We start from the raw sequence: 25,546 nt of genomic DNA on the forward strand, positions 1-25,546 counted from the left end.
AATCAAGCCTACCCCTGATCAGGTCTGCTGAAGGTAATTCTGACGTGTCTTTTTTATTTTTTTTTTCCTTTCTGTTTTGCTTTCTCATCACCCTAATACATTTCAGTGTTAGTAGGGACCGCGCCGGGCCGGCCCCTCGCTGCCGCGGCGACTGTTTCCCAACCGGCGGGTGAAACTTCGGCAGAGCCCGGCCCTGAGGGCATGGGGCCGGGCGGGGCGGTGCCACTGTCGTTATGGCGGCAGAGAGCCGGTAACGGCAGGTAACGGCCCGGCACGGAACGGCCCGGCCAGGCCGTTAAGCCGCCGTTCCGCGCCCGGCTCCGTGTTTGGCTCCGCCTCTGCCTGCGGGGCTGGCCGAGGGGCGGTGGTGGCGGTGGCGGCGGGAGCTGGCGGGAGCCGGCGGGTGGAGGAGCCGAGTCCTTTCAGCTGCGGTTCGTTACACGGTGGGGGGAGGGCGGCCGCTAGTTCGTCCCCGAGCTGCCTCAGGAAGCCTCAGGCGGGTAAAAGCCACTACTAAGGTCTAAAGCACCAGGTGGTGATAGCGTTTTGTTCGTTTGGGCAAGTTAATCGTGTAGTTGTTCAGGTTTTTATTTATTTATTTATTTATTTTTATTTTTTTCTCCCAAATGCTTCAATGAAGCAGGCTCTTTTCTAAGTAAACGAGTCCCATTTCCCTCATGAGGGGTTTTTGGATTGGGAACTCATACATTTTCTGTAGAGAAAGGTATTTTGTTCTCCAGATCTTTGAGTATTTTGCTTGAGATTGCTTATTCTACGTATTAAGCGTGGTAGTGTTCTTTAGCTGATAGTATAGTGCTTTTATAGGATGCTGTTTGCAAATGGAGTGTGGAGAAAATACTGCCACAAGAAAAGATTTTTCTACTTGAAAAGAATCCTTGGATGTTTTCCTCAGAAATGCTGATGTCTGTGTGTCAGATGATCTCCAGGCTTAGGCCTCCTGCTTCCAAATTAGCTTTCATCAGGTGAGCTTTGGAGTTGGCAAGTAGCCGTAGGAAGCACAGGGTCTGGTAGGGTGGTTTTCTGGGGAATTAGGGTCTGCAGTCTTGGCGGCCACAAACTAAGGTGGGTTTCAAAGCCAAATGAAAATATGTCCCTTATAAAAACAAACCTAAGAATTAATATAATAAAACTTTGTGATTTCTAAGTATTGATACTGTAGCCAAAGTCTCTTGTCAACATTATTCTTATGCTTTAGATTGAAATTGGCTTGAGAAGATTGTTGGAGAGAGACAGACTAAAAGAAAGTTTTCTATACTTAAAAATTGTTATAGAAAGATGACATCTTGGACTTTACCCTGATGAATGAGCTTCTTGAGAGGAGGAGTAGTGTTACAGTAGCTTGCTAATCGTGTGTTGGAAGCCGCAGAGACAAATAAGGATATTGAGCGTCATGGTGGGGAGAGATGCAGGGTTATCTGCCTAAATGCTATTAGCTTGTGAAACGAATTAGATCAGATTCCTGATTATTTAGGTACTGTTTTGTTTTTTTTTTTTTTTTTTTTTTTTCTTCCCCTCTATCTGATGTGTTGTGTTTGTAACGTGAAGCCCTGAGCAAATGTTTCTGTGTTCTTATGGACTTCAGAGTATGAGACACAATTGCAATGTTGATGATAACAGTAAAAGCCTAGAATAACTCCAGAGTGTCTTAATTCTAGATTTACAGTTGGTAGCAGAGTTTCTCTTCATTTTAACTATGTGTTTTTGAATAAAGAGCTCAGACTGGTCCTGCCTTTGAAACATATCATAGAGCTTCAATGAACTAGAAGGTAGAATTAGGAATTTCATTTAATGTCTGACTTACAGAGAACCCATTGCTGAGATCCTTGTGCAGGGTTCTGTTTCTTCTGGGTCAGTTAGTGTGAATAATGCATACAAGATGAAAACTTACAGGGGTTTGCAGTGTGAATTGTAGTTGCCTGCTTAATATTTGTGACTTTGCTTATGTATATGGCATATGTTAAACAAAATGAACCATAGAAATAGGAGTTACTAATAGCCTTTACTAGAGGGAGACTTATTAAAACTATAAATGCTGAACTTCTCATCTGAAAAGTATGTTTTCTTTTTTTTATTATTTGTTGTGTCTATAATGTTAGTGTTTTGATAGTGTAATTTACGGTAATAAAAATGTAGTACTTGTTTTAGGCTGCACTGAGTTGTTCAGAACATGCAGAACTCTAAAATCTGAATGTGTAGCTGCTGTTCTAGAAGCACCTGATGAGATCTTTCAGGTTCCTGTGGAAAACTGGCTTTGTAGGTGTTTGTTTTTATTTTTTAATGAAATGTTGAACTTAATATTTTGTCTATCAGCTTGATTTTGGGAAAAGAATTTTCGCTCTCAAGAACATTTTTCATTTCTTTCATTATATTTTGGTGTGGTAGGGTAATTAATAATAATTACAAATTAAGTCTTGATTATTCAATTTTTTTTTTTTTTTAGCAGTTAGGTCTTCTATGATCAAGAATCTGTGTGTGCGATTACTTATTTTTAAGAAAAGCATTCTTTTATTTGAAATGAATTAACATTTTTGTGGTTATGATAAACTTTAACTGAAATGCACCTGTATCTAAATTCAAGATGTGTTAAAAGCCCCGTCTCCATTAGCTTCAAAATACCGACTGGCTGAGCTAACATGGAACTGTGGCAGTTTGTCTTGCTTAACTGGGACATGATAGAGAGATTAATTTTTTTAAAAATAATTTTAAATACTTGATAAAAAATAAACAGAAATGCTGACTAATGCTGTTCTAAGGTAGATGCATTAAGAGTTATTTTACTTTTTCTTTTACTTAGGGCTCAGAGATGGATTCTTTGGAAAGGTCAACAATTAGAAGTGAGCAAAAATCCAGGTAACTAGTGTTGCAGAGACTAGTTATTCTGCAAAACTATTAATGAAAATCTGAAAACATAATGGAAATACATTATTGAAAGTCAAGTATGAGAACAACATCATACTTGACAACTTGAAATGATCTTCAAAAACTAGTTTCTCCTCTAACCATGTGCTTCTTATTTGCTTAATTTGTTCTTGGGGCATGAATAATATGCTTGCTGAGTAGAAACAATTCCTGCTCAATGTAGCAGGAAGACAAGGGGGTTATCAACAATATTTTCTTTGTAGGCTTTAGCTACAAGCATTACCATTATGAACAGGATTATTAATTTCTTTGCCTGAGGCCATTTCAAGTTAAATGTTTCAGTTTTAGTTAGTTTCAGGTGATTGTGAAATAAGAGGTATTGAAGAACTGTGATACTGGATTAACAGTAATTAACTGTAGAGGTAGGTTTGAAAGTCAAGGGAATGTTGAGGTTTTTTTATTACTGAAATCTTTGTTTGTCTACAGTGATTTAAATGTCTTTACACTTCTTTGCAAAGTAATGATGGAAAGAATAATTGGTGAGGAAACATCAGTTCTTTTACACTGGCTTGGTGCTAAAATACATATTTGGAATAAGGGGTTAAATGGAATTATTTTGTATAAACATCAGGATTATTACTGAAACACAGCCAGACTCTCGTGGTAGTTTCTTCTGCTGTCTTGTTCAGTGAATACTGGGATACTCTCAAAGGTGCATTTGGCTGTAACCTGTGGGTTGTAGCATCAGAACAGGGGGCTAGATAAACCCTTGGTCTGAACAAGCATGACTGTTCTTATGTTTGTGTGTCCTAATGTGAGAATAAGTGGGAATAAATACACTGCTTTTTTTTTTTTCTTTTTTTGCTAGATAAAAACAAGTTTTGTTTGAAATAGTAGAACCTTCCCATTTCTAATAGTTTTAATTACTTTCTGTCTTGTGCATTAAATAAATGATTGGGCAGTCCTTTGCTTTTTCAAAATTTCGTTTGAAATGGTGTCTGGCTAGCCCAGTGAACTGAAAATTGTTAGTCAACTGTTTTGGGTCTCAAAAGTATTAGTGATTTAAAGTTGCTGTCATCTTACGGCTTTTATTATGCATGTTAACATGGGGGGAGAAGTCCATTTTAACTTTGGGGAAGATTGTTAACTGCTGCCATGCTTCTGCACAGAAGAGGAGGACTCACTTCCTTCTGGGTGTTCAATATTTTGCACAAGTGTTAATATCTCATACAGACTTCTTGAGTGACAGGAAATCTTCAGACAAGTTAGAAGTAGAAAATGTGCTAAACTGCAGAAAATGATCTGTGTTTTTTGTTTGCTTCTTTTGAGAAAATTCTTAAAAAGCCTAATAACAAAGCAGCCTCAGGACCTTCTTCTTGTAATTGGAACTGGAGTAAGTGCTGCTGTTGCACCAGGAATCCCAGCGCTGTGCTCCTGGAGAAGCTGCAATGAGGCTGTAATTGAAGTAGCAGAACAGTTGGAGGTGCTGCATCCAGGAGACATGGCTGAATTTCGTAAAGAAGTGATCAAAGATAGAGACCTGCTTGTGGTTGCACATGATCTCATCAGGAAAATGTCACCAGTGAGTGTTTTTATAACATATGCTGACTTCTGGAATTATTATACATTTTTACTTTGTTACCAACTAAAGTTTTTGCCTGTTTGCCAAAACTCAAATTTTACTGTTTAAAATAGAAATTTTGCTCATACTCATATAGTAAACTGAACACGTGGAAAGGCTTAAAAACAAAACAAAACAAACAAAAATAACAACAACAAAACACCTGTGTTTTAGTGTAAGTAAGCTTTCATCATAATTAATGCAAGCAAGAGTCTTGACTATTAAATATTCTCCATAATGTTGCCTGCCATTGAAAGAGGAACTTACAGCTCTGCTTGCTAAAGGTAGTGAGACCGTGAAAATACAGGTAGACTTAGACCCCATTGATAGCTTTAGATCACACAAACTGAACTGCTGTAGCTCACACTTCACTGAAGTCAGTCCATACATGCCTGGGTTCTCAGCTTTTGATTCTAGGCCCCAGAGGTTTTCAGATTGTGTATTAATAGGTTTGCCAAGTCTTTGCCAATTAGTGACATAGAAGCAGAGTGATGTAAATGTGATGTTCTGCAACAGGTGGTGAGGATTACAAGCTTCTCTACAGGTGAAGTATAATAGTAACCTCCCTTTTGGGAGGAGTCTGTTAGGCTTTGCAGCAGATTTAATGATTAAGAAATTCTTTCACAATTGGGAAGCAAAAATACAAACAAAACCACAAAACAACCCACACCCTGTAGTAGTATATCACAAACTTCACATCTAGGGAATGATAATTTTAGTACACTAGCTGATCTTCAAAGCAGTAAAAGCATATCGAGAAAGGTGAGGTTTCCATGTAGGTAGGCAGTAACTGTTTGAGGTGTAAACATTTGTTCTGTGTTTATTGAATATGAAGTCTGTACATTTTATAGAATTGATGCATGCTCATGTCTGTCCCAGCAGGTACTCAGGGCAAAAAAAAAAAAAAAAAAAAAAGCACCAGTGCTTTTAGGACAGCAGACCTTCATGCTTTTTGTGCCTTTTTTTTTTTTTTTACAGTGAGGATTTAACTGTAGCAAAACAATTTGGTTTTACTGTACCTACATTACAAACTTCCTTGAGCAAACTACAGTATTACTTTAAGTGGTATAAAGTGGAGGCAAGAGCACCTGAATAATTTGTGATTATTTCTGATTTTTTTTGTACATTCTAACATTTATGCTTTATGTGCTGTGCGAGTTCCTAGGTTATTACACCTATTTCTCTTTTAAAGAAATGCTTTGGAATTAAGTAAATATGGGTTTTCTGTTAGAGGTATTCATAATGTCACACGTCCTACTTATGAAGTGTTCATCTTTTTTTTTCTTTTTTTTTTTTTTTTTTCCTTCTTCAGTGTACTGGGGATACAAAGCCCAACTTCTTCCAGGATTGCTTAATGGAGGTGTTTGATAACTTAGAACAACACATTCAGAACCCTGTTGTTCTGCAATCAGTCCTGAGACTAATGGAGAGAGGCACAATGGTTCTGACTACAAATTATGACAATTTACTTGAAATACTTGGTCATCAACAGGGTAAACCTATGGAGTCTTTGGACTTGAAAGATAAGGATAAGGTATGACTTAAAAGAGAAGGCAGCTCTGAGTTTTCATTGACAGATTGTTTTCCTGTGTAAAGCCTGTTAAGGCTAAAACTTCTTAATTGTTAAAGCATACTTTTAAGTTAACAGCTGTTGCACTAACATTTATTTTCAGTATTTGTTTATTCTTAATAATCTGATAACAAATCACCAAATGACATTTCAGCAGCATGTTTATTAACATTCCCTACATTCCCTGGAAAAATAAAAACTGATAACTTTCACGAAATAATTGTAACAATCACAAATAAGATTTCACCTAGCTGATAATTGATTTGCTTTTCATATATTTTCTGTCAGCATTGCTGGAATTTGCTTGTTGGTTGAATGCTTGTTTGGACTGAAAAGCTGCAACTATCTTCAGTATCAGTAATCACCTCTTTGTAATTTAAAATAAGCTTAGGGATTAAATTAAACTCTTGCTGCAGGAAAAATGCAGAAGTTACTTCTGCTTTAAGTGGGTTTAGATGTTAGGACAGTTGTATATTTTTTGCAATATCTCACTATAGTAGACATAATGTTTTATTTTCTTTAGGTTCTTCAGTGGGCAAGAGGTCATATAAAATATGGAGTTCTTCATATTCATGGCTTGTATACGGATCCTTGTGGAATGGTGCTAGATCCTTCAGGATATAAGGATGTTACTCAAGATCCTGAAGTCATGGTTTGTGTGATCTTTAAAATTCTTACTGTGTGTTTCCAAACTATTTTGTTTTTGTCATTTCATACACATTACCTTAGTCTGTATGATCCAACAAAACCCTAGCTTAAATAATTGGGACACAGAAAAATGACATTATTCAGAAAGCCAGTTATGTTCCTAGGGCAGTGTATGCCCCTGTATTCTGCTTCTTTGCAAGTCACAATTAAAAACCCCAGTTGTATGTCATAGTTCTAAAGCTAGTTCTAAAGCTCTTTGAATTTATCTTAAGAACACCAGACCCAGAATATCAGACATCATTGCAATAATTCTTTATCATATTTTACCATATGGTAGCTTGGGTTCATTTTTTAGGGGCATAAGCTATAAGTAGGTCCAGATCTTGGATCCTTAATGGTGTGTTACATGTTTGGAGAAATAAAACATTCGGTAAAGAATATTAGTTTTCTGTACTTATTGATTGACCTACCAGGAGTCTAATATTCTATAATCATTATTCTTTCTGTTTAAAATGTCCTTACTGGAAATATTTATATGTACATAATTTTCTATGGTAGCTTTTGATTTTGAGGATTTATTGTTTTGTAGAAACAGTGCTTATGAAATGTCAGTTTGCTGCAATCCTAAAATATATACTTAATTCAGTGCAATAGTGATAGATGCTCTGCTTCTCCTTTTATGCCTGATGCATTTTAAAAGCTCTTACTTTGATCTTTTGGCTGTCAAAATAAATGTAGCTCTTCTGTTTTTATATTTCTGAACAGGAAGTTATCCAAAATTTGTATCAAACAAAGTCTTTTTTGTTTTTGGGCTGTGGAGAGACTCTACGTGATCAGATATTCCAAGCTCTTTCTCTTTATACTGTAAAGAATAAGGTGGATTTAGAACATTACATGCTGGTGCTTAAAGAAAACGAAGACCACCTTTTTAAGCTCCAGGCAGATATGCTTCTGCATGGAATAAAAGTAGTATCTTATGGGGACTGCTTTAAACAATTCCTGGAGTATGTACAAGATCTGACTACTCAAATCTGCAAGCACAGAAGTCCAGGTAATGTATTAATTCAGAAAATTTAGAGTAGGTACAGCAGGATGCTGTATCTGAACAGTTAGGCTGAAATGATGACAGTGTGTGTTGCTAGCACTAGGCCTGTGGAACATCTCCATTTATTATTGACTTGTAGAACTGAAACACATGCCAAAGCTGTAACCACATTCATTTCTGTAAGTTCTTTTTGTCTATTTGTAGTATTTGGTTAAGATACTCTCTCTCATGTTTGTTTATTGGTCTGGACTATTCTTGTATATTGAGTATTACATTATATGTGTCATAGTAGTAAAAGATAATTAAAAAAATATATAATAATTGGTGGGATAAACTGACCCAAAATTCATGATTATGCTTAAAGTGGGAAACTAAATCAGAAAAGGATGTAAACAGTACACCCAGTAGCATTTAGCTTAACACAGTTAGGACTGTGTTAGAATACCTGAGTGTAAGCATAGTCTTTTGTGAAAGAAAAGTAGGAACTGTGGAATAATATTCCACCGTTTGACAGTAAATGATGTTCTGTAGAGTGTATTTTATGCTAGAATGGGAAATAATTCAATACCTTTGCAGAAGGTAACAGCTATGCATAGACAAGATAAGTTTAACCAAGTAGATCCTTCTACCCGCCTTTTTTTTTTTTTTCCTTTTCCCTTGCATCCTGTGGTCTCTCATCTCTTAAGGCTCTCTATTGTTATGGCTAAGAAATTTTTAGTATAAAACAGTAGAAAAAGAGCAATTTGAAGGAAAGGAGAGAGATTTCTTTACCATTTTCCAAACAAGGACAGTTCTACTATGGCTTATTCAGAGAGCTGGGGAAAATAACCTTGGGAAGAATCTCATTTCAAAAATCTTATTTATCATGTCAGTGAAACTGCTTTGTCTACAGTTATTGCAAAGTGGTGCATAGCAGATATCTTGCCCTTGCTCTCTACAAAAGAAGATCACAGGTAAAAGCCCAAACTATGTAATGGTTTCTGTAAGTGCATTTAGACTGGCTTTCTTTAAGTCCGTTTAGACTGGCTTAGATTTTTCTGACCATGAAAACTAGAAAAGTATTATAGCATCTAGGTTTTGGAAGGTCTGTCTGCAGTGTAGACACTGAAAAATACATTGGGGTGGAATGTCAGACACTGAAATAGCCTTAGCCTGCTAGTTTGTTTGGTCTTTGCCACACTAATGTTGATTGTTATGCATATACTTTCATAGTCTGGTAAGTATCTAGAGTATGTGGAATCCAGACTATCCAATATATTGCACAGCAGCCATTGAGCTCAAAACAGGGTGAGAAATATATGTAACTGAACTCTAAATATGAAATAAAAAGGGTGATTATTGTTGGAAATGACTGCAAGATCAGACCATAATGCTGCACTTTTCATTCAGTGGGATTACTGATTGGCATACTACTTCCAAGAAGAGGGACCTCTGACTTCTAACTCTTGTTGTTCTTATTTACAAGTCCCAAAGGGACTTATTTACAAAGAAAACTGATTTTAGATGTAACTACTCTCTGTGGTACCCAACTGCCAGGTTTCATTATTTCCACTTTTGCTTTATAACAGACTTTGACAATATATTATTTTGTTATTGTTTCAGGGCTTATCCTGCAGGGAACTCTTTTCTTTCCCCTACTCATGAACTTTCAGTGATTTCTTACTGCCCATAAAAGTATTTCTTCCTTTTTTTGTGTGTTTTTGTTTTAAACTGGGGTTCTTATGCAAAATCTATTTTTAAAAATAGCACAAGAAACTTGTCAGGCTATATGAAAGAAATATAACTTTGGTATTTTGGGGCATTACCTTAAAGGTGCAATAACTGGATGCTAACTTGTGCTGTTGCTGTGTCTCACCCTTCTCTAGATGCTGATTGAGTGGACAGCACAACGCTGTTGGATAAACAGTGTTCTTATTTTCACAAAGTTTCATTATCTACCAGAGATACAAAAATAAGTCTGTAACTTACAGTGTAATCAAATGACAACTGTGCAATTCTCTGATTTAGTTGTAAAAGTCTACTTAACAGATTCTTTCTCTTCTTTCTATATAGTAGCAGGTAACTGCTGGGTGTCATCAGTCAGTAAAATGACAAACTCCAGCAAACATATCAAAAATATTAGCGCTGATCAAATTAAGATATTAACATCGATGAGTTTTGGCTTAAATTCCCAAATGTAGATTCTCTCTTTTTAAAGATGACATTCATGTAAGGTATGTAATAGTAAAGGTGAATTTTTGAAGGGTTGTACAATTATCTTTGTGATCCTTTGTGAAGATGGATCACAGGGAAGTTCCACACCAACATGTGAAAGAACGTCATCATAAGGGTGACAGAGCACACTGGAACAGGCTGCCCAGGGAGGTTGTGGAGTCTCCTCCTTCTCTGGAGATATTCAAGGCCCATCTGGATGCCTACCTGGGAAGCCTGCTCTAAGGAACCCGCTTTGGCAGCGGGATAGGACTTGATCTCTTCCAACCCCTACAATTCTGTGGTCCCTCTGAAGCAGAGCAATAATACCTTCACTTTTTTTTTTTTTGTATAAAATAGCAAAGTATCCCTTTGAAACAACACTTCAACTTAAAAACGTAGCAAAAACATAGCATTTCTAAAATCTTTGTGCTGCTGCAGCAAGTGTCAGGATTACAATGGATCAAAATTGTATAGAAGTATCACTTCATTATTGCATGTTAAGGGTCTTCTGCCAGCAGGAGATGAAAAACCCCACTCTTCCACAACCAAAAAATTATGCAAGGCCCAAGATATTTATGGGCATGTGTAATAACAGATTAATTTTGGAATTTGATTTTAAGCATATCCCTCTTTGAGATGAGGTCATAAACTCTTTTTTCAGGAATGCACAACCAGGCACCAGTGGAGAAGAAACCAGAACAACTTAATCCAGTTCAACTTAGTGAGTTAGTAAGGAGCTTTTAGTTACCACCTTCCTTACAAGTAATTTTAGCACCTGTTATACTTGCATTTTGGAATACATATCACGCTAAAAATTTCTTAACACAGTTTTGCATAGTAAAAATTCAAAACTAGTTTTAGGTGATGTATGTCATAACTTTGAGGGCCTTTCCCTTCCATTAATTTTTACTGTTCACCTTTGCTGTTTCTGCTTCAGCAGTAGCTTATATCTAAAACTGCTTTTTTGAGTAACAGCTCCAGACTTTTTACAGAAGCTTCTTGCCTGTGAACTCCACAGGCATTATCACACAAAACCAGAAAACTCCTTTTCTTCAAAAGGCAGCTGTATAATTAGCTAGTTACTGTTTTATATCTTAGTACCACAGCTCAGTGTTGGGAGAAGCCTTGGGGTCACTGAATTGCTGCAGATGTTTACTAGGTGTTAGAATCCAAGTATAAGAACCTTAGTGGACCAGTATTGTGTTTAAATATTTAGTGCTTATAAAAACAAAACAAAACAAAAAACACATATTTATGCACATTCACAAAACATGTATATAGGATGATTAAAATACTATTTCTTACTGTTTGTTTTTTTTTTTCCCCTCTCTTTCCACAGGAACTTCATGTATGGACAGTGCTAAAAGGAAATTAAGAGAAAATGGTACTGATTCTCCCAAGAGAATCGAGCAATCAGATAATGGTATATCCACTATTGAATGAGAGGGGGAAAAACACACACAAAACAGTTAAAATCTGCTGTTTTTAACAGCAGATGTTTTATTTCTGCATTGAAGGTTTTGAGCTAAGTATTTCCATGGTTTCAAGTGGAATAAAAATCGTATATCTGTCTTAGCATTTTCTTTTCTAGGGATGTAAATAGTAATGCATGTGAAATTTTGAGTGATACTAGTCACTCTGCAGGCACTTCTGAACTAGTGAACTACTGAAACTGTATCTGTAAGGTCATTTAACAGCACATAGATACAAGTTTTACCTGCCTGTTCTTGAAGCCAGATGGACCAAGTTCTTAACATTTTGGCCTGAATACAGTGATTTGAAGCACAATGGAGGTGCTGTTCAGATCTGTCAATTACTGTTGGCATACTATGGAACTACCTGTTAGTTGCCTTTAAAATGAAGGATTTCTTAAAATTCTTTTTCTCATCAGCTGATCTGCAATTAGGCTGCATGAGGTTGATTTCTTCAGGGGGGGTCTGTCAGCACAAGTTTGCAAGATTCAGACCTCTCTAAGCTGCTTTGAGCAGGAAGTGTTTTGCATTTATGGAACCTACATCACAGTAACTTTCCCTATTTTATGTTTTTAGCACAAGCATTCGTTTTCACTTTTCAGTCTACTAAGGCATGAGTTTACAGGGAGGGAAATCAAGAAAAATACAGTGGCATGCATGGGGGTTTACTGACCCTTTTGCACTATATTTTCATGGAAATATTCTAGTGGTTGTTTAAACACAGTATGTTGCCAGTTATCTCAGCAGATAATGGACAGTCTTAATGCAGTGGGAATAAAACAGGGTAGTATCTGATCAAGTATCTGACATCTTCTAGTGTGTAACTTCGATGACAGCTGAACTACTCAAATGACTAGCATTAGGCAGTATGCTCACTTCTTTCCTGAGTTACTGTCACTTTACCTCACACTGAATTGTTCCAGCACTTGACTGACAGAATTACTGCTTCAGTTGCTAACACTGATCTGGAATTTTCTAGTCAGCTGCCTCTCACCTCAATGTCTGCAGGAGAGCATATTCAGGGTCATTTTTGTACTGATATGAACCCATTTATATCTGGGGGTCCTGGAGGTTGCTTCAGGCAAGTTTCTCTGAGGTTCCTTGTGGAGCTGATCTATAATGCCTTGTGAGAGTGCACAACACGTGATGTTGTATGGGGAAGTGAAAGTCATAGGCCTGGGTGGCTGGGCCCACTGAGTTGTAAATGGAATAAAATCCAGCTGGAGGCCAGTCACCAGCAGTGTCCCCCAGTGCTCAGTAATAGGGTCAGTTCTCTTCAGTATCTTTATCAATGATCTGGACAAAGAGACTGCAAGCTTACTGACAGTGCACACAGTGTCGATCTGCTCGAGGGTAGGAGGGCTTTGCAGAGAGATCTGGGTAGGCTGGACCAATGGGCTGAGGCCAACTGTATGAGGTTCAACAAGGCTCTGTGCTGGGTGCTGCACCTGGGGCACAACCCCATGCAGTGCTACAGGCTGGGAGATGAGTGACTAGCTGAAAAGCTGCCTGGCAGAAAGGGACCTGGGGGCAGTGGTTGATAGCTGGCTGAATACGAGCCAGCAGTGTGCTCAGGTGGCCAAGGCCAATGGCATCCTGGAGAAGATGATGCTTAGGGGAGACCTTATTGCTCTCTACAGCTACCTGAAAGGATGCTGTAGTGAAATGATGATTGGCCTCTTCTCTGACTGAGAAGCAATATGCCTCAAGTTGTGCCAGTAGAGGCCTAGGGTTGATATTAGGAAAAACTTCTTCACTGGAAGCATTATGAAGCATTGGAAAAGGCTGCCCAAGGAAGGGGTTGAGCCTCCATCACTGGAGGTATTTAAAAGATGTGTAGATGTGGTGCTTAGGGCTATGGGTTAGTGGTAGCCTTGGCAGTGCTATGTTAATGGTTGGCCTTGATGATCTTAGAGGTCTTTTCAAAACTAAATGAGTCTATGGAAAACAACTTCTGCATGTTCTGTAGTCTGTATGTTTACAAAATGAAAAGCTTGAAACTAAGACACATGCTTCTTTCTACACTAATCACCACTGAGATGGTTAGAGTTCTTCTGGTGTGGTATGTCCTTGTCCCTTTTCTGAAGTAGGCAAATGAAAGTTCTGAAGATACTTTACATAGAAAAGCAATCTAAACAATATGCGTGCACTCCTCCTCCTATCTCAGAAGAAAATATTCCATATTTAGAAACCATACTTAAGAATACTATCTTACACCAAAACCCAAAGAACCCAACTACCCGTTCACATGTTTTCAGCTGTGTTTTTTAAAGTTAAACCAGCCGGAAAGGTGGCCATATGCATCCTCTCCTTTAAGACACTGCATTTCTGCACACATCACTTTTGAAAATTGTCTTTTAGCCTCATGTACCATTACTGGTAAGACTAACCTATGGAACTTGCCCTCTCCAATCAGCATGAATGGGTAGTTTCAGTGGTTAGGCATGCTGGCTTGGACAATGCTGTATCAGATTAGAACACTTATGCTGCAGGTTGAAGCATCAGTTTAACTTACAAATAAATAGTCAGTCCTTAAGAGGTCAGTTTAAGCTGTACCCTAAAATCGTGTAGCACTTTATCCTGTGCCTCAGATCAGATCCACAGTAGAAAACCACATTCCCTTCCTCTTGTAAGGATCAACTTGCAACTAAACGTTAGTGATTCTTTGGTTTTGTAGACAATGGTGACTTGTACAACAGTCTTTCCTTACTCAAGTGCTTTGCATTTGAATCTGGAAAAGCAGATAAGTAATTAATGGATTATTTTAGGGGTTATACCCCTATCACATGACTATTGTCATCCATTTACATTTTAGCCACAGTGTATGGAAAGGGTTGCCTTAAAGCTACCTCAGGGTTTAAAACAGTCAAAAGGGACAGAAGGTGCAGGCTGTTGCATTTGATTTATGAGTTATGCAAAAGAGTAACATGTTTAGAACCTCATTCAAATTACTACCTCTGTACAGTGAAGAAACTACCCCTACAAACTGGACATGTTAAATGTTTGCTGAGTCTACTCTAGATGATTCTTTTTGTACTTTTTTAAAATGGGTCTAAGATACTTACTGACTTGAACAGTCTCCTTGACCATTTATTATCCTGTTTTGTTTATGCTACATAATGAGATGGTAGGAAATCTAGTACATACTCTAATATTAAAAATTAACCATGCCAGTCTTGTATAGTAGCTAATATACGTAGCTTTTACCTTTTTTCCCACATTTAGTTCTTTCCTGTATTTTTCTATTTCAACTGTGTGTTCTGCATAAATGGTTAAAATCCCAAGCTTCTGTATTTGCAATATGCAGACTGATCTGGATCAAAGATCTTTAAAAAACATTAGCAGTAGCTCTTCTATTCATCCTTCACACCAATAAAAGCACTGCCATGCTTGTTAAAAGATGTTTAAATAAGTGTTACAAACTTGTAGAGTATGTTCAGAGTAAATCATTTTTATTTAATGGAGTGTAGCAGCAACATTAACTATTTGATAAACATTTCTCTACAGTTAAGTGGATACATTTAAGTCACTGAAATGCCTTCCATAGGAACACACTAATGCTCATATTTCATTCCTTCCTTACGCAGTAACCTCAACCGTCCAGTGTTTAATTATGTGCAACAAGCACTATAGAAGCAAGACATTACAAAGTGTAAGTGTGTAATAAGCATGGTGGACTACAGGAAGTTAGTATATGAACACAAGATATAATTAGGAGCAAGCATAAGCCAAATGAAGGTCTTCAGTATGCACCAAGATAAAACCCAAGCCAGATTAATTGATTCTAGCTCTCAAATAATGTTCTGTAACCAACTTTGTTATTGCTGTTTCTTAGATGAAGCACAGCCAGTAAGATTGATGGGACTAGGACAGCTATACAACAGGTAGTTGTCAGCTCAACTGCAAAATAATAGCAGATAATTTTTTCTAAGGCTGCTACCTCTATGGCAGCTGCCTCACACCTGTTTTATTCTTCTCTGTTGTGGATAGGGTACAATACCTTGGAAGTTTTTTCCAGGTCGCATTATACCTCTAAAAATGTGTAAGGCAAGCTTTTGTAAAGCTCACTCTTTTCATAAGGTATCAGGGGACAGCTGAAATATTAAAGGCATCACACAAGTCATGCAAGACATTAGCTATATTCCTGGTTTTTAAAATACCAAGATAGGATTATTTCCACTATCTGAAAGCAAACAGATGCACCTGCACCACAAAGACCTGTAAAGGTCCTGACAAGACCAGTGTTAATATGCACTGGAAATAAATCTAAACACATTTCTTCTCATAAAAAAAGAAGTCTTACTCTCTGCAATGCAGTGTGCTTATGTGAACCCATAGTCCATCTTAAGACAGAAAAAAAAACAAAAAATACCTTTGAGGAAAAGGCTTTGCTTACCAGAATAACACACACTTAATAAGAACCTCTGTCTTGTTAACAAACTGTATCAATGAGTGACTCCCTCAAAGTTTTAGAACACTTTTTTTTTTAAATGTAAACATTTATCTATTGATCTGTAATACCCACTTTCAGATTTTAAGTCAGCTGTAAACATGCTTCTTATCACCTGGCCCTGAAGTTATCCTTGGTTTATTTTTATAAAGACTCCATTTCTTCTTGGTCATCTGGATACTCGGTAAGATCCAAAGTCAGTACCTGACTGAACATACCATTATCATGCTGAAAAGAGGAAGAATCACATAATTCAGAACATTTCTGTTACTTGAAGTAAACACTTCATAAATGACTGCGATACAATAATGAGCTTGAGTTACCAAAGTGGTCTTTTCATCAAATCAGTACATGCAGTTACATCTGAAAACACCTGGCAACAACTTCATACATAATTCACTAGTAATTCTGCACATGTAAATTGGTACTTCAACAGAACCAGCTTGTGTTAGTTAACAAAACTTAATAATTTTTACCTCTGCACACACTCCAATCAATGCATCTGCTTTGGAATAAAACTCTTCCTTCAGAGAAATAACTATCATTTGAAACTGTTCATGTGCCTGCTCCCTAATGAAACTTGATACCTTTAGAAAGAAGCCAAATGATAAAGTTAGTTCTGGCCAACTGAAACCATGCTGTAATTACTATAATCATGGAATGGTGAGGAAAGAACTGAACTACGTTAGCATCGGAAGTCATTGATTCAGTTGTGAAATAAGGAAGATAAAAAAGAGAAAACTGTCTTAAGACATACAATGCATATTAAGAACCTCCCTCTGATTTGCTGCTTTGCTAACAATCATTCACTCCAATGAATAAAGCTACAGAAGAACATCAGTGCCAATGGAAGTTATTTTATGTATTAGAATTTAGAAGGGAGGTAGAAATTCCCAAATCTGAAAAAAAAACGTGAAAAAGCTGTTACTGGTTGTTTACTAGTATTCATTTGATGTTAGTCCACATTGTAGGTGACAATTTTTTCCCCAATGATCTGCAAAATGAAAAGTACAAATAATAAGCTATAAACTGGAGACTGAATAAGGCAGCACCCTATAATATAAATTACATAGTAAAGGAAAACAAGTACTTTTTTAGTCAATCTGTACAGTTTTATCCATGTGTGGTGGAAGATATTCTTTGATATCATTTGAGGAACAGCCTGTAGTGAATTACATCATTAACATTCAATTTATGATATAATTACAAGAAGATTATTGAATATCTGCTTTAGCAAATCTTTAAACCAGAAAAACATGAAAGAAAAAGATTTCTTCATTCAAAGCATAAAAGCTAGATACCACAGAGTACCAGCAACATATAACATTTCCACATATCATTTTTGCTCATTTGCTGTATTAAATGCCTGTGAAGATTTGGGTGCTTTCCAGAATCAGGCTAATAAAAACTGCATCTTACTGATAAGGAAAGAGATAAGGAAGATGCTGGGAGCAGGGAAGGGAATTTTGGTTTTGCTCATTCTGCAGTTTAAGACACTTCATACATGCTTAGAGTGTAGTCTAACTCTCCCTACAGGCAGCTCTAGATAGATATTCAAACTAATGAAACAATTATTTATTTAGGAAACCACTATTTTGTTACCCTTGTTCTGAATCACATGGGCAGCTACTCTGCAAGTAGCTAAGTAGCTATCCGTTACAGCCTCCATCACAGGCTGCCTGCTTTATGTAAAAAGAGCAGCCACTTTGATAAACTCCCCCAGCCCCTTCCATGCCACATGCAGTGGCAGGAGCAGCAGACAGGAACTGTTTGGTTAACAACTGTTAATGTGACTCTTTTGGAAAATACTTAGTGAGCAATGAATGTGTTTTTTAATGTAAAGAGAAGTAAATCAATCAGATCAGAAATATGTTTTAATTAAGAAACTAGGCTACTCATTGCTTATAGCATTCTGAGAAGGAATATTGCTTAGCATATTCCAAGATATGAAGTGGACATTTCTCCTGTCAGAGGTATCAGAATAAGCCTACGGAGAGAGGCAAATTGCAGAAAACTCACTGCTGTGTCTATCATCAGTTGCGTTAAGGCACAATTTGTAGTCTCTATGGAAAGAGAGAGCGTTACCAATGAAGCCACAGAATGCATACGTAATTGATGAGAAAGGTAAAACAGGAGAACTTGCAGGCAGTCTGGTTAACTCTGTAGTAATCTTCAGCAGCCAGAATTAAGACTCCAGAATTAAGAATAACATCCAGAAAATGCAATACTAGTATTTAACCAAAACACATCACCTTCAACTGTTGTGATAAGCCGTAGTGGTCCTGAGTGAAAGGCTAATAACTAGAGAAGTATCCTGTTGGATTATGGAGGTGTTTTGTGATCACTTCATTTGTAATCTCATTAACAATCACGTAATTGACAGGCTAACTCTAATGCTTGCTTAGATATCTTCATTACAGTTCTATTACATCTGATCTAGTATCGCTGAAACATGGTAGACTGTGTTAAAACACATGCAGCATACATCATCTCCTCAAAAGTAGCGGATGATGGGTACCCCTCACGGACTTGGATCCTGTGAAACCCTCAAGGAACTTAGATTCTGGAAAAGGCGTCTCCCAAGGCTTGAGGGGTGAGTAACCTCTGAGAAGGAATTCTTCCATCCAGCAGGCACAACTAATGGATCTTCCTAAGCTGTTTACTACAGAGGTACCCTCCAAGCAAACTCTGCAGTGCGCTTGACACAACACAGTTATATCCAGTAGGAAAACAAACCAAAACTGTTTGGTGTTCATAAAATTGCTCTCATTAAGTAAGTTCTACCAAGACTGACATCACTGTTAATACTGGTAGAAATATGCCTCTTACTTTTAGTAGAAAGGAATATTTCCATAATTAAAAAAAATCCATGTACATGTGGAGATCTTTTTGATTCCTCTCCTAAACAAGGACTCCATGTACCATGTCTTCTCTTCCCAGAGACTGACACCTACAGTTGGCAATCTTTCTTTGTATTCTGTCATAGTTTTCTTTCTAGTGACTAACTGCTACCAAAAGGAAAAAAAAATGAAGCAAGAGCAACTGGAAGCTTTTTTTCAATCAAACAAGAATTCTAAAGTGACTGGAGTGATAGCTCTTAATTGGTGCTAATGAGGATGAAAATATTTAGTAAGCCAATCAAATTAAATATATAAAATTAATACTCCAGTAATAGAATGACTTGATTTTCAACACCCAGATAGGCTCCTTTCTGCTTCTTAGTATTAAGGGAACACAAAGTCCTTAAAAATTCCAACTAAACAAACCCAGTCACAGATGACCTTTATGTTCGATTTTATCACACCCGTTCATGCTGCGTAATTTCATAGTCCTGACCTATTTTCTCCAATTCAGTTTTGAGAATGATTAAGATACTGTTAGATTTATGAATTTAAACCTAGCCTTAGTCAAGCACCTCATATACAACATTTTATTTCTGTTCTAAACATATCATATTTTGAAATGGGTTAACACAGTGTAATCAATCTCTTTACCCCTACAACCTCTAACAGTAAGTAGCCATCCTTCTGCAAAACATACCATTATATTGCAAATAAAAGGATAAGGTAAAAGGGACCAACTTACTTTATCAATGTTTGTGTTATCCAGGGCAGCATCTATCTCATCTAAAATAAAAAAAGGTGCTGGCCGAAAACTGTGAAAGAAAATACAGTACTTTGCATTTAGGTGCAAAAATATTAATAAACATTTTGATTACTTTGCGAGTTACTATCATAAAATTCTCATAAAAAGTAATGACAGGTAAGGGATTTTAGTAAGTGACTGTATGCTGTATTAGCAGGTTTGTAGCATATATAAGTATGCTTTTTTCTTGCAACTTAAGCAGCCGAATACTTGGAAAATACAAGAATTTCTTACCTGTGTATAGCAAATATAAGAGCCAGAGCTGCCACAGTTTTTTCTCCTCCTGACAAACTGTCCATTGGCATAAATCGCTTCCCTGGAGCCACACAGTTAAAGCCAATGCCTTCTAGGTAAGGCTCCTCGGGATTTTCAGGACTAAGGAATGCCTGGAAATGCATACATTTCAATATTAATGACATTTATAAAATTATTATGATGGGTATTTCTAAGATTAAATACTGAGTGAGCTAGGTTTGAAGCTGGTAAATCAGCTTCATTTGTTGTAAACACTTGTTCATCCTTACTGAAGAGCAGTGCTATGAAACTTCCCAGTGAACATTCCTCTTAATGAAACACAAGCAAGGAAGCTAATTAACAAAATTATTTTGAAAAGGCTCCACATATTTGTTATTTACAAACTTTTACCTACTAAATAAATTTGTTTTTCAAACTTTTATGTAGTTTTTATTTTTCTAATGAAAACTCTACTATGAAAACAGTTTTCTTTATGTCTTGGAAGTAAAGATAGTTCAAAAACTACTTATTTTTTTGGTGAAGCATTAGTTTATAAAATCTAGCTTTGAGTTGCTACTACAGTTCATGCTATCTGAAGAAAGATTTTAATATAGGTAGGCCTTCTCCTATACTTTGTATGTCAGTTCCCACATTTAAAATTTACAACTATTATTTTAAAGGAACAGCTATTTTACTAAAACATTAAAAAGTATGACAGAAACTAAATGGTACATGGTTTATGACACAAAGTCAAGACCTGCCTACTATTTAGTCTAGGTTAAAAGGTATGGGACTAGTGATCATAAGGAAAGAAATACTTGACTATACAGTCCAACCTAGAAGCAGAAAGGATATGTTTAAAGATATTTTAGCATTTACTGAATTTAAATTAAATAAATTTAAATATATAAAGCATTTACCAAGTATATGATTCTGAAGGAAAACACAAAATCTGAAGTTTAAGATGACAAAACTTCAAGCCTGCACTCTAAACATTCAGCCACCTACTGAATCTGATGTGACAGAAGTGTTTGGGTGTTTCCTCTTTACTTGCAGCATTAATACTGAAACCATAGCAAAGATTAATTGTGACATAATTTTTCCACAGATCCCTTAAATGTTACCATCATATTAAGTCTATCATTTAAAAAATATACTTAAGAGGGACATAAGAAGTGTCAGAACATCATACAAAAAAACAGCACTGAAATATTAATTTATTTTTTTTATAATTATCGATACTGAAGATTAAGTATTTTGAATTATTTGTCACTGGTAACACTTCAAGCTCACATATCTGTCTGATGTCAAGCATGGTCTGGTGTATTATTCTCCTCCGATCTTAAAATTCTCAAGTCATTATTATTTAAGTTCCTCCTTCAGAGCTGAAACTGTCTTAAGGATACTAAAAACAATAAGTCTTCTTATTCTGTATAACAAAGTTTCAGGTACCATTTTCAGCCAAGTACCAGAGAACATGACACACCTGAGCACTACTGTTCCTGCAAAGTTTTTTGTAGATCTGATCAATAGCTATGGAGGCATGCTCAAAGCACCGGCTAAAAAGCTCGTATCTCCTTTTCTTCACCTGTTCAAATTCTTGTTTGGATATTCTGGCCTCCTTTCTGCTGGTCTCAAAAGCTATTAAAAAAAAAAAAACAAACAACAACAAAAACAAACACTAAAATTATTCCATAACAAGCCTCTAAGAAAATACACAGAACAAATACGTATTGTACCCCATAACAAGCATCAAAGGAAATACTACAGAAAGAGGTTCCAATGCACATGCAAGCAGCATATCAACACTGAGTTTCCTTTCAGACTTCAACTGGTGGCCCCCAAAACTAGAAAGTTGGTATGTATTCAGTCTGTTCTATGCCACATTGCTCTGGACTAAGCAACAAAATTTTGCCTCACAATTGTCTCTTTACACTGGCTGGTCTAAGTAGCACCAGAGTTTACTGATAACAGCTTCAGAACTCCTTGGTTTTGGTAGCATTTTAATGTCTGATGTTCTTTGAGGACACCAGTAATTTGGTAGTGATGCTCATGTCTGATTCTGGGCAAACTTTTAATTATGAAAAAATAGAAGAATTTTACTGTTGAAGTTAGCCATTTTTAGAAAATAAGTAGAAATACTTTATAATGCCATTTGGCCAAGAAATTGCTTGTGATTGCTTGTGCAAAGTGATTCTTTGCTACACATACAAACTGTATTTTAATAAAATACTGCAAAATATATTTTAATACACTACTTACATATAATTAGAAAGACAACTGGGGATAAACACTTAAGCACAGGAAATACCTCAATGCCCGAAAGAAGCAAAACCACCAAGATTGACCCCAGAAAAAAAAATAATTTTAATTAGGGCGAGAACTCTCACAGCCACTGAAGAGATGAATAGGACTCAGTGTTACCATTCATTGATTCTTGGAACTTGTCCCGAGCTATCTGTAATTTCTCCAATGCTCTCAGGTTTGGAGCAGCTGTCTTCATTAAAGTACTCTCTTTAGATTTCATTTCCTGCTGCATTTGGTTCAGATGCGCCTCTCTTTCTTCATCAGACTCCAGGTCCTAAAGAAATAAACAACACCAACAAAAAAACAGAGACATAAAATTTGCTTTTAGGCCAAGACATTTCAACACATACAACAAACAGTCATGGTTTCTGGAGAAGCACCCACTCATCTAATAGTTTTATCTGGAAACACAACTAAACAAAAAACTCAACCCAGGATCTTAGCTCTCTGAATCAATTTACTAGGTCCTAAGTATTGTTCTACAAGACCTTTAAAAACAGACAAATTTCCTTCAGCATAGAAGTCCATGTTTAAATACAACACAAGAGGGAGACTAGCAGAAATCACTACTTGATTTCTTTGAAAAGCTTTCAAGACACAATCTTGAAGACTTTTTGAGATAAGTTAAAATGACAGATTCCTCCTTGTTCTGCACCTAACCTCTGATGCTTAATTATTTTCCTGATTAAAAAGAAACAGATACACACACAAAATCCAGCTAAGAATATGTGACTGTTACATAGGGAAATATTCTAAGTTTCAGTTTCTGAAAATACTACAGAAAGAAGATGGTGCAGCTCCCTCATCACCTCTGGCAGCCAATCCCTAGTTTTCTAGAGTTTTGTGTCATAACCTATTGTGGTGGAAATTAAAGGCAGAAGGTAAAGAGCAAGGAAAAAAAATCGTTTATATTTACTATTTCTCTATTCTATTCTTATGGTTTAAGTAAGCGTTAAATTAAATTTAGTAACGTAGTTAACCAAGCTATCTAAAAATCCCATATATTGCTATGTACAATTACAAAACCAAAACAAACACAAACACACACTCTTTGGCTTACCAGTGTTTTAAAAATCTTTCAATTGAAGGCTAAGGTGAGGACTAAAATGTCAACAAAATATTTTAAATAAAACTGTGTTTATTTTAAACAAGAGATTACCTTCAGGTCACTTGCTAGGCCACTGTAGTCTATCTTAATTGCCTCTTCCCTCTCATAGATAGTTGTGGTCTGAGTGCCTTCCATTTCAGTTCCCAGCTATAAATACAGTGGACATTCCAGTTCAGAAATATGAAAAGTGAAGTTTTAAACTCTTTAAACAATACATTGAAAGGACAGGAAAAGACAAGACAGTTGTAAGAGGGTATGAGGTAACCTTTTCACTGCTCCTCCCTCATCCAAAACTTAAGTAACTTAAGATCCTACAAATCTAAAGAAATAAATGCACCTTTTATATAAAGATGAAAATACCTGCCAATTTCAGTTTAAAGCTAAGATGAAAGCAGCAGTAATATATTTAAAATCTATTTAGAACAATTTGCTCACTGAAAATCTACCATTATCTCTTGATGGGAAGTAATTTACTTTTCTGTAGTAATTCATTCCCCTTTCAAGAAAAGGCTCTGCAGTGTGTAAGTCAAGGCATTTCTTCTATTCAGTTGGCCTCAGAAAAAAAATTAATTCTGTTTAACACAGGCAGCGCATCTTCTGGACTCTGTAAGTCTCAATTTTAAACAGCTACCTGCCCTTGAATGAAACATGTATCATTAGAAGTTTGGTAGGAAAGGAACTGATTTCTCAGAACCAAATATAATAATGTCCTCTCAATGTTATGACCTAGCAATCAAATTTGTTACTCCTACTGCGTACCTCCTTGTTTTCTGTCTTCCATATTCATAAACTGATAATTGAGCTACCTACCTACATACTCTGATGATTATCAATTCATCTCTTTCCCCTTCAGATAAGCGCCTATTTCACTGTCTTCGTTTTTGCTTCTGACCCACCCATTTATACCTATCATCCAATAAAACCACCTAAGGAATGAGCTCAACAAGATTCCTTCCAAATTTGCAGACACAACTCCCTCAAAAGCAATAGTGCGTGTTTTTTTGTTTGTTTGTTTTCAATAGTGGAGAAAGTATCATTTCTTCTCACAAGAGATCAGCTGGAGAAAGAGGGAAGACTGAGAAAAACAGTGAGGTTCAATCCCCTGCTAGCGGAAATATTTCTATTTTAGCCTATCCCTGATTTCTGTAAGTATCTATATCTACTGAAGACAAAAGGAAGATTTTAGACTGTATTTATGTTATGAATACATGATTAACTAAGTATTATCTTGACCCATGTACATGCCACATTTACTTATGGTTGACTTGAACCTTTTGTGTATCTTATGTCTACCTAGAATACTCCTTCAGGTCAATTTGTACAACTGATTTTAGATATCATGCAGGAATACTTTTCAAGCACAGGCAGAAACACTTGCAAACAACATTTCAGCAGACAAAAATAAACAAAAATCCTTCCTTTGAAAGAAGAAGGCCTGATCATATCAAAGCAATTAATTTATTTTAGCATTAGTCTTTGAGACAACCAGAAAGCAAATAAGAAAAAAAAATCATTAAATTCAAGACTGGATAATTGCTCCTGCATGGTATCTATCTTACATAAACATTTTAAGTACCTCTATTTCACTGATATCATCCAGTGATCCAAATAGGAGATTTATTTTCAAGTCCTGCACCTTGCACTCAAGAAGCATATTATGTCTTCTTAATCTTTTATCTTCCAATGAGGTTTCTATAGCTGCAGCTTCCTTTTGTAATTTTGCAGCTTCCCTTCATAAACAAATGGGACAAAACCATTAAGAGCAGCAACATCACTGCCAATAACATCTACAGTCAAACAGCATGAAAAACAGTTACCTTTGCAATCCACATCAAAAATAAAGTGGTACTTAAATTTCTCCATCCTCTTTATGACCTGAAAGCACCAAGATCCTACAAGTCTGCGTCAACATATGTTTTTTAAACATCATAAATTTAACAATTAAGAGACAGAACATTAAACACATTAGTAGTAAACAAGCATGAGGAAACAAATGTAAACTGTCTCTAAAACAGTTGACTTAAAAGAAGGATAAAGACAAAACCATGACAAAAAATTAACATTAGGTTAAGGTATCCAACACTTGAAAGGACTGGAGAAAATTGGAACGCTAAAATCAGAAAAAAATAAAAATCTCATTAAGTAAACTAGCTGTACAACCTGAATGAATACATAAAACTATCAGCAAACATCTGCAGTAAAACACTTCAAGAAGCGTTTAACATCTTTGAACATGTTCCCTTCAGAACTATCACTAGCTATATAAAATATATATATATATATATATAAACTATGTAGAATAACATTCTCATTATGGGATGCTCTCATGAGGTAATCTCATCCACATTACTTTTGGGAACCACAAGTGGAAGC

The 25,546-nt window shown here is 36.4% G+C and overlaps 2 protein-coding genes across 15 annotated transcripts in view; one reads left to right on the forward strand and one right to left on the reverse strand.

The window, feature by feature from the left end:
* Positions 1-8: 8 nt before the first annotated feature.
* FAM118A (family with sequence similarity 118 member A) lies at positions 9-11,528 on the forward strand. 12 transcript variants are annotated; one of them, XM_068658051.1, is made up of 10 exons: positions 284-431; positions 826-983; positions 2,167-2,274; positions 2,816-2,871; positions 4,210-4,462; positions 5,814-6,035; positions 6,595-6,723; positions 7,485-7,770; positions 10,619-10,686; positions 11,297-11,528. In XM_068658051.1, the coding sequence occupies exons 3-10, from the start codon at positions 2,239-2,241 to the stop codon at positions 11,330-11,332; spliced, it is 1,086 nt and encodes a 361-aa protein (XP_068514152.1). In that variant the 5' UTR covers positions 284-431; positions 826-983; positions 2,167-2,238; the 3' UTR covers positions 11,333-11,528. The 12 variants fall into 12 exon arrangements, with proteins under 12 accessions (XP_068514138.1, XP_068514168.1, XP_068514095.1 ...); XM_068657981.1 differs by having other exon boundaries at positions 10,619-10,678; XM_068658043.1 differs by lacking the exon at positions 10,619-10,686.
* A 3,478-nt stretch (positions 11,529-15,006) lies between these two features.
* Positions 15,007-25,546, reverse strand: part of SMC1B (structural maintenance of chromosomes 1B) — a 35,883-nt gene continuing 25,343 nt past the window's right edge. For 2 of the 3 annotated variants that reach the window (XM_068657898.1, XM_068657889.1), the window contains 6 exons: positions 24,750-24,903; positions 23,225-23,320; positions 22,183-22,339; positions 21,245-21,399; positions 19,759-19,910; positions 19,324-19,534 (listed from right to left, as the gene is read on the reverse strand). In XM_068657898.1, coding sequence (XP_068513999.1) covers positions 19,330-19,534; positions 19,759-19,910; positions 21,245-21,399; positions 22,183-22,339; positions 23,225-23,320; positions 24,750-24,903 — 919 coding nt within the window. In that variant the 3' untranslated portion in view covers positions 19,324-19,329. Of the gene's footprint in view, positions 16,108-16,355; positions 16,459-19,323; positions 19,535-19,758; positions 19,911-21,244; positions 21,400-22,182; positions 22,340-23,224; positions 23,321-24,749; positions 24,904-25,546 lie in introns of those variants that run through there. The other variant, XM_068657906.1, reaches the window with a different exon arrangement.

This window comes from Anas acuta, chromosome 1 (genome assembly GCF_963932015.1).
Source record: "Anas acuta chromosome 1, bAnaAcu1.1, whole genome shotgun sequence".
Classification (NCBI taxonomy): Eukaryota; Metazoa; Chordata; class Aves; order Anseriformes; family Anatidae; genus Anas; species Anas acuta.

Coding starts and splice junctions, on each gene's coding strand:
- FAM118A (XM_068657981.1), top strand. CDS start 2,239: ATGAGATCTTTCAGGTTCCTGTGGAAAACTGGCTTT. Junction 2,275..2,815: donor TCCTGTGGAAAACTGGCTTT/GTAGGTGTTTGT, acceptor TCTTTTACTTAG/GGCTCAGAGATGGATTCTTT. Junction 2,872..4,209: donor AGAAGTGAGCAAAAATCCAG/GTAACTAGTGTT, acceptor GCTTCTTTTGAG/AAAATTCTTAAAAAGCCTAA.